Source organism: Vombatus ursinus, unplaced genomic scaffold, assembly GCF_900497805.2.
Source record: "Vombatus ursinus unplaced genomic scaffold, bare-nosed wombat genome assembly UNPS02009173.1, whole genome shotgun sequence".
Taxonomy (NCBI): domain Eukaryota; kingdom Metazoa; phylum Chordata; class Mammalia; order Diprotodontia; family Vombatidae; genus Vombatus; species Vombatus ursinus.
In genome coordinates, this window is record NW_020948951.1 from 863,130 (window position 1) to 871,814 (window position 8,685).

Genomic DNA, 8,685 nt, shown 5'->3' on the forward strand with positions numbered 1-8,685 from the left:
CTCTCTCTCTCTCTCTCTCTCTCTCTCTCTCTCTCTCTCTCTCTCTCTCTCTCTCTCTCTCTCTCTCCTGTGCTGGAAACGCCAAAACAGCACGGTTAAGAGGAGGTGGGGAGAGGGTAGGGGGTGATGTCCATGGGGTCCCTTCATATGATGAAGAATACTGTAGCCTAAGTGAATCCTTGGATGGAGGGGTCAGAACCCGTTGGAGGAAGAGGGAGCTGGAAAGAGAAAGCAGAAGCCAAATGGCCTAGAGTTTTCCAGTCTTTTTGGATTATTTGAGGGAAAATGGTCTTAGCTAGGCTTTGTACCTCCTCCAGCATCTAGCAATAGTCTTCTCCAAATACATCCATTTTCTCAGGCAGTTAGAGAATGAAGGCTAGATTACTGGGAACTTTCTAACTAATAGTAGTTAAGGGGGAGAGGGGGAAGTGTTCTTCCAAGGGATGCCCTTCTCTTTCTAGTGAGGAAGAGACAGATGAGAAACTGAGGCAGAGGGGCCAGTGGCTGGGTTGATCAGACCCAACAGACTCAGTAAAACCTTAAAAACTTTTGGGGTGAGGGAGGAGACTGAGTCTGCTGTTCTAGGGATGGCAGTCTGAGGGGTTGATGGAGGGTGCATCTGGGGGTCTATGTGACTGGGCCTCTCTCCCAGGCCCCCACCAATTGTACCCCTCATCCTGATCCCACCATGGCGAGTGGGCGACCAGACCTGAAGAGGAGTTTCTCCATAATACCCTGCTTCATCTTTGTGGAGGTGAGGACCATGCATATCAGCATGGATTTGGGGGAGAGGTTTCTGGAAAGTGAAGAGATGCCCTCAACTTTAATCACTATGTTCTCTCTCTTTGGTTTGTGGCTGTCTCTCTCCTGATTTTTGTTCTCTTTGTAACTTTCTGTCTCTCTCTCTCTCTCTCTCTTTCTCTCTCTCTCTCTCTTTTTCTCTCTTTCTCTCTCTCTCTCCCTCCCTCCTCCATTTCTTAATTTATCCCTTCTACCTCTTTGCCCCCTCCCCAATAACCCTTATGTGCAATTCCATCTCTGTGTCTTCCTTGGTGGCTGTTTTTTTCCTCTTCTCTCTGTATCTTTCCTGTGTCCCACCGTCCACCTCTGCCCCGGCCTGGACTGGCAGTCAGTACTCCTGGGTGCTGTGGTACTTCTTGCCTACCGCCTGGAATACACAGACACATTCCCAGTGCACATGCAGGGTTTCTTCTGCTATGACAGCACTTATGCCAAGCCCTACCCAGGGCCTGAAGCCACCAGCCGTGTCCCACCAGCTCTGATCTACCCCCTGGTCACTGCAGGGCCTGCCATCACGGTAATTCCCAGGGTTTTGGAAGGTGTTGATTGTGGAGGGAGGAGGATGATTAAGGTAGGGCTGCTCCTACAATCTTGGTCTTTCCTCCCAGATCCTCCTTGGAGAGCTTGCCCGGGCCTTCTTCCCAGCTCCCACCTCAACTGTGCCCGCCCTGAGGGAGAAGACCATTGTGTGTGGGGACTGCTGCCGCTTCAGCCCAGCCCTCAGAAGGCTGGTCCGCTTCCTGGGTGCGGGGTGTGAATTGGGACTTAGCCAGGTGGCAGGGCAAGCAGGGGTTAGTTTGAGGGAGTCTGGGGAAAAGGATGAGGAAAAGGTTCCAGGGCAAGGAGGAGCCCACACTCGGCCCCTGGGTGGGCTCTAATCTGCTTTTCTATCCCTCCCTTCTAGGCGTGTATTCCTTCGGCCTCTTCACCACATCCATCTTTGCCAATGCTGGCCAAGTAGTGACGGGGAATCCTACGCCACACTTCCTGTCTGTCTGCCACCCCAATTATACGGCTCTGGGCTGCCCACCGCCCGCTACAGACAAGCCTGGACTGGACCGGTATGTCACCGACCAAGGGGCCTGTGCAGCCGGCAACCCTGCCTTGGTTGCAGCTGCCCGACGTGCCTTCCCCTGCAAGGATGCAGCCCTGTGTGCATTTGCAGTCACCTATACGGCGGTGAGTCTGAGCGACATCTAGAGAGGACTGAGACAAAGTACCAGACTCCAGCCAGACTTGAAATTAGGAGGGAGTTCCTATCCTCTGCCTCTGAAACCTGTCTTTCCCACCATTTCCATTTTCCAGTCTGTAAAATAAGGGGTTCTGTAAAGTGCCCCTGTGACCCTCTCTCCCTTTCCTCTCTCCAGATGTATGTCACACTGGTATTCAGGGTAAAGGGCTCCAGGCTGGTGAAGCCTTCACTCTGCCTTGCCCTGCTCTGCCCAGCTTTTCTGGTGGGTGTGGTCCGTGTGGCTGAGTATCGGAACCACTGGTCAGATGTGCTGGCTGGATTCCTGACTGGGGCAGCTATCGCCACCTTCCTGGTTAGTCTCTTTGTTAGCCTCTTTTGAGGCTGGGCCTCATCCCTCCCTGCCCCCCACCCCTCCCGCCAAGGATGCAAGTGGGAGGAGGGGTAGATTATACAGAAAGGGGGAAAGTCAAGTCTTGGGGGAGGGGGTATACCCTAGACTGGGAGATGGGGTTTCTCCCTACTTCTTGGTTTGAGTTCTGTGTCTGTGCCAGTCTTTGGGGTCTGGTGGGTAAAAGATTAGCACCTTCTTTTATACCTGCCTCAGGTTACCTGTGTTGTCAACAAGTTCCAGAGCCGAATGCCTCTATGCCAGAGAGCATTCAGATGGGAGGGTCTGGGCCCAGTGCCTGCCATTGAGAACCCCCTTGAAAAGTTAAATTCAGCCCAGGTAAGGGCCAGCTGACCTCTCACCCCTACCCCCTCACTTCTTAGTTCCCGATTCCCATACTCAGCTATGAGCTAGAACCTTGGACTTCCTAAAGGACTCAGTGCCTGGTGAGGGTCAAGTTAGAGGCAGACACTGACTATCCTGGGTCTTGAGAGTAGGGGTCTCCAGATGACATTGGGGAAGCTTGGGGTGGGGCTAGAGATGGGCCCACCCCACCCAGTCACTCACAAGTGGTGCAGGGAGGGGACCCAGGGTATGGTACATCTGATAGAGGGCTGTTCTCTGTATTTGTGGAAGTCCTGAGCAAACAGCCTTCTATGAATAGCACTGCTTCAAACCAGGGATAAGTTTCTCTCAGTGGTTGGAGGGCCAGCATTACTGTAGTATAGTGGATGGAGAGCCAGAGAGAGCCAGAGTCCCAGATTCAAATCCTGACTTTGCTATTTATTTACTGTTTGAACTGGGACAAATCACTTCACCTCATCAGGCCTCAGTTTCCCTATCAGTAAAATGAAGGGGTTAGACTGAATGATTTCTAAGGCCTTTTGTTTGTCCCACTCCCACCCCTGCTCCCATTTGGAGGTCATGACCAGTGACCCCTAACTTGAGATCCCATCCTTGAGAAGGATGGTAAAGGGGGGCGGAATATGGTTAATGCTGGAAACTCTTTCTCTTCCATGTGCCCCCTCCTTTCCCATTCTACCCCCTCCATTATTGCCCTCCTGGTGTCCACCCTAACTGGGGGGGGGCCCTCAGTCAGCTCAGGAACAGAAACAGGAGCCGCCGGGACAGGGCCAGGGGCCAGGGCTGGGGCCAGCCGGGCCACTAGCCCGCTCCCTCTGCCTGTCTGTCTCAGGAGCCCAAGACCACTGCACCCCCGCTGCAGCCTGCCCGCCTCACCCCACCCAGTGAGTGAACTCCTCTTCTCCTCTCCCCAGAACCCACCCTCCACACCCACCATTTACTCTGGTTCCCTAACTTCTCCTTGGGACCAGCCCAATCCAACAAACCTCCCTTCCTTCCTTGGGCCTGCCTTCTCCAGCCTCCACTGGGTCAAATGATATAGTGGAAAGGGCACTGAGTTGGGGATTACAGGCTCCGGGTTGAGACTCAAGCTCTGGATGGTACCTAAGGTGCTTTCCAGCTCAAAACCCGGATAGGTTCAGGATTATTGGTGGAAAACAGCCTTAAAAGTACCGTCTCCCGCTCCCTCTCATCTCTAGAGCTCTGTCTGTGGGGGGCTGCCAGCCCTAGCCCTGTTCCCTGCTCCCCGAGACTTCTGTGCTTTGGAGATCTCCACCCCAACCTTGCCCTTGCCTGTCTTCTCAGAGCTGCAGAGCTGTGCCCGTCGGGGCCACCTGATCCCCAGCTGTGTGTCTTCCCGGGCCCCCCCGATGTGTTCTTCCCCTCGTGTTCCCCGCGCTCGAGTGAGGTCTGAGCCAACATTGCCTGCCATGACCCCTGGCCCCAGCCAGGGCCCCCCACCATCCCCTGGACCATCTGTGGCTGGTGGGGGTGGAGGTGGGGGTGGCCGGGGCCGGAAGTTGCTGCTGCCCACTCCTCTGCTGCGGGACCTATACACCCTCAGTGGACTCTACCCCTCCCCCTTCCATCGGGACAGCTTCAGCCCCTACCTGTTTGCCAGCCGGGACCACCTGCTGTGAACTCAGGTTCCTAGATCCTGAGAGCCTCTGGCCCCACATACCCCCTGGAGTCAGGTGTTCTCAGGCTGTGTGTATGTGTCTCCTGTGTGCCTGTGTGTGAGTGTGAGAGTGTGTGTGTGTGTGTGTGTGCGCGCGCGCGCGCTTGCGTGTGCCTGCCTGTGTGTGTGGCCTCACCAGCCAATCCCACATGGGTATGGGGATGGATGGAGAATTTAAAGAAAGTCTAGGCCTGGATGGCTTTGTCTCTTACCCCCCTTTCTAGCTGGCTGGGCCCCAGGACGGTCTTCACTGCCTGATGTGGGCGAATTTGGGATTGGGAAAGCTGAGGGGCAAGACCATCCATTGTCCCAAGGTTTGGAGTGGGGACAGAAGCTCCTCCTTTTTAGCCAAAAGCTAATAGAAATAACCTTTGACTTCTTACTATACATTGAGGGTCTCCATGTCTCAAAATTCTAAGAGTGGTTGGGGTTGGTATGATTCCAGGCAATGAGAAAGTCCATGTTTCTAAATCTTGGGAGTAGGGGAGGGGACACATGGAGGGACGTCTGACAGCAGCCAATGAGAATGCTTGGTATCTAAGGACTACAGGGAATCTTGGTGCTTGCCAGGGTTGGGCCCTAGGTGTCTCAGAATGCCAATAATGGGTAATGATTCCTAAGGATGGACCCTAGGTATCTGAAAATTCTTGGGGGAGGGAAGCTTCAACCCCTTCTGATTATTCTGAGATTACCCCTCTTCAGACAGCAGGATGGAGAAAGGAGGCAGTGAGTCTGACCTAGTGGGGAGGCATTGGATTGTGAGGGTCCTACTACCGAAGCCACGTCTTTCATTTTCTTCCCATTGCAATGTCCTTTGCTGGGGCAGTTCCCACCCAACCCTGAGAGCCTCCCCTATCCTCCCAGCCAAGCTGGGTTCCTCCCCTTATTCTCTCCATCATCCCCCAATTCCAACCATTATCTTAATGACCCTAAACTCTGAGTTCCCCTTCAGCCACCAGTGCTGGGAAGGAGGGATTCTCTTCTACTCTATTCTCTGAGACTAAAGTGGGGGAAAAGGAGTTGAGCAGTCTTTGAGGATAGGGTGTTGTCTTCTCCCAAGTGCCCTATCCCTCATTTCCTTGGTCCTAGATTTGGTGGGGGGGTGGGGGTGGGGGAGGGGATTCGATATTTGGACCTAAGGTCAGAGTCCAGTGGTGGAGAATGGAGAGGAGATAGGGGCTTCCTTGTGACCTACACACTTGGGAGATTAGCTTTCATGTCCTGCTTCCTCATCCCACCGCAAGAAACAAAAATAAAAAAATAACCTTTTCCCTTCCTGAACTGGCTGTGCCAGTTCCAGGGCACAATGCCCCCAACAGCCCTGCCCCTGCCCCAAGGGAAGCTAAAAGGGTCAATAGAGAGAGAGAGAGACCTCTCCTCCACTCCCAGTTTCACAGCCTTTAATAAAGATCTGTTTGTATCAGAAATACCCCAGCATCTGTTTCCTCTATGCTTAGAAGAGTATACATGTGACTGTTCTCCCTGAATGTGACTAACCATGTGCCTATGTGGTGTGTGAATATGGCTGGAGCATGTGAACAATAGAAACAGAGCTGGAACCAGGCCTGAGCCATGGAGCTTTGCTCTGGGATAAGTAGTTTAGATGGTGCCTTCAACTTCCATTTAAAATATTTCCTCCCCTTCAGTAGCTTCAACACCTCCTTGTCCAGGGGCTTGCTCTCTCCAGTGGTGACCGCCCTCTGCCCCTTCAAGTTGCCACCACTCCCCATCAGTGGCCAGTCCTTCAGCCATGTACCAACCTCCTGGTATCCTGGGCCTGGTGTGTCTCCTCCCGCCCTCACCTCAACCTCCAGCCCACCAAAGCAAAAGCTGTTAAGTCCCTGAAGATAATGCACCAGGCTGCTGTAAAAGTCATCAGGGCCTTTGAGGTGCACTGAAATCAGGACAAATGAGTTGTCCCTCTGGCTTATTTGCTTAGAGATTATGATGTGGGACACGTCTCTTCCACACTCTGGGTTTCTGTAAGAGGAAGGGATTGAATAGCACAATCTCCAAGGTCGTTCTAACTCTGAAGTTCCATGATTGTTAGGTGGAGGTTAAATGGTTTCTGGCTTGGGATTTCTATCCTATCTCATTCTCTCACTGTCTCTGTTTCTCTGTCTCTCACACACGTACGTCTTAGTCACATGCAGATATAGGTATCCTCAATGACAAGATCACAGGCACAAATACAGAGTCATTTTTGGGGGATGGGGAGGGCAGATGCTTGGCCTGTGACCCGCTTCATATTGCGAGGGCTTCCTGATTGGGGGTGGGAGCAGGAAGGGACTGGGGCCCATTTGCTCTGACCTGCCACCCTGACATGCGGCTGAAACCCACGTGCCTCGCCTTCCCCTCGGCCGAGAGTGGGGGAGCGGGGGCGTGGTCGCGGGTAGGCGGTGGAAGGGAGTGAGCGGGGCTAGGGCCACGGCAGCCTCCCCAGGCCGGGCGGTGTCCAGCGCCTCCTGCTGCTGCTCTGGGCCGCGCCCCCTTCCCTGAACACCGTAGCACGGTCAAGGCCCAGCAGACGTGAGGGAAGGTAGGACCAAGAAGGAAGAAACTCGTCGGGGATGGGGGCTTCCCGGAGGTGGGGGGCTGTCAGAAGGAGGGGTCCTCTGTCTGGCCCTCACCTCCGCCCCGGGCCCAGCTCCAGTCTTGCTCTCTCCACTGCGGGGGGCGGGTTGGGGGTGGGAGCGGTGGTTTTTCCAGAAACACAGAGATTTCCGGAGGGGGGGCGGGGAGCTGGGCCTGGCCGGGCGGGGGCGAGGCACGGGCGGCGCAGGATTTTTCCGGGATCCACAGACAAAGGGTGAGTCCGCCCCCGGCCCTCCACTCACCAGGACCCCAGTCTCCCAGAACCTTGGCCCTTGACTCTCAGAATCCCGAATTTTCTAAGGCTCGGGCCTCTTCTCGCTCAGGCACAGACCCCTTGACCCGCAGAATGCTGAAACCCCGCCCCTGCCAGGCCTTGATCCCTATAACTCAGAACACCCCAATCACTGGACTTTCACAATCCTTCAAGTCCCTGGCTGGGGGCTTCAGGCTGGGACCCTCTTTTCAGCGGAAGGCTGGAGCGAAGCCTTTCCCTGTCCTGAACCGCATCTCTGTCCCTGCCTTACTCCCATTTCAACCACATCTCTGCGTTTCTCTCTCTCTCAATGTCTCAGGTTCTCCATGTCTCTTCTCCCTTCCCCCACAGTTATTACCCGGACTACTATCCTACCTGCTCCTCCACAGCCCCAATCTATCTGGCCTACCCAGGAACAGTGGCCAACTCCCCCAGTCCTTCTCGCAACACTCAGTATCTTCCCAGTCCAGGAGGCCGGAGCGGGGAGCTGTCCGCGGTTCTGAAGTCGGGCCTGAGGCTGGAGGAGGGGGTTGTGTGGACTGCCCCGCCCTTGCTCGCAACTCCGCCCCCAGAGTCTCCAGGGCCTGGAGTACTGGAGAGGGGTTAGAAGCCTCAAGCCTGGGAAGAGGACTAAGACCAGTTTTCCTGAGATCCTGGAAGAGGGTCCAAGGTCCTGGGGAAGTACTCTTGGAGCATAGAAGTGGGAAAGGGAATTCTGGGAGGTGGGGATTCCTCTTGGGGTGGGACTAGGTAACAACTAACAGTAGAGGTTCTAGGTATGTAAGATATTATTGTTCAGGTGTGAGTTGGATTGGAATTCCTCTGAGGTCCATTCCAACTCTTAGATTCTGGGTCTCAGGGCTTCAGGAGCTGGAAGGGAGGGGCTTGGTCCCTGGGGGCTTAGAAGAAAATTCCAAGGGTGAAATGTCTAGTTGGCCAATTGCTGTAGGGGTAGCGTTGGACCTGGGTCATGCAGAAGGCCTGTGGATGTGAATGAGAGGTCCTTGGGGCCAGGATCCTGAAGTACAGCTGAGATGAGAGAGTCCCAAGTTGGCATCCAGGTTGTGAGGTTAGAGTGGGGTTGGGCCAGAGCCAGCTTGCATTGTGACGACAAGCCTGGTGGAGTCCAGAGCTTCTATTCCTGTTTCCATTGCCCAGTGTGGCCAAGGAGTACTCCCAGTTCTGGTGCCACCATTCTGCAGGCCCTGCCCCAAAGGCCAGCCCCCCGCGATGACGGGTATTCTTGGGTAGATAATACCGACGGTGCTGTTATTGCTTGAGAATACACGTAGTCGAGAGGAGGTGCCTTCGCCGACCCCCTCCCCCCTAGTGCCCAGCCTGTCCCAAAGGAGACAGGGCCTGGTCAGGGACTGAGGACCTGGGGGTGGGGGTGGGATATCTTTCTAAATCTTTAT

At 54.6% G+C, this 8,685-nt stretch overlaps 1 protein-coding gene across 5 annotated transcripts in view; it reads left to right on the forward strand.

The window, feature by feature from the left end:
- The window catches only part of PLPPR2 (phospholipid phosphatase related 2), a 6,513-nt gene extending 664 nt beyond the window's left edge, over window positions 1-5,849 (forward strand). For 3 of the 5 annotated variants that reach the window (XM_027851085.1, XM_027851083.1, XM_027851082.1), the window contains exons 2-9: window positions 653-754; window positions 1,130-1,318; window positions 1,410-1,545; window positions 1,706-1,980; window positions 2,169-2,345; window positions 2,598-2,720; window positions 3,577-3,628; window positions 4,050-5,849. In XM_027851085.1, coding sequence (XP_027706886.1) covers window positions 689-754; window positions 1,130-1,318; window positions 1,410-1,545; window positions 1,706-1,980; window positions 2,169-2,345; window positions 2,598-2,720; window positions 3,577-3,628; window positions 4,050-4,384 — 1,353 coding nt within the window. In that variant the 5' untranslated portion in view covers window positions 653-688 and the 3' untranslated portion in view covers window positions 4,385-5,849. Of the gene's footprint in view, window positions 1-56; window positions 755-1,129; window positions 1,319-1,409; window positions 1,546-1,705; window positions 1,981-2,168; window positions 2,346-2,597; window positions 2,721-3,576; window positions 3,629-4,049 lie in introns of those variants that run through there. The other 2 variants (XM_027851084.1, XM_027851086.1) reach the window with 2 other exon arrangements.
- The last annotated feature ends 2,836 nt before the right edge of the window (window positions 5,850-8,685 follow it).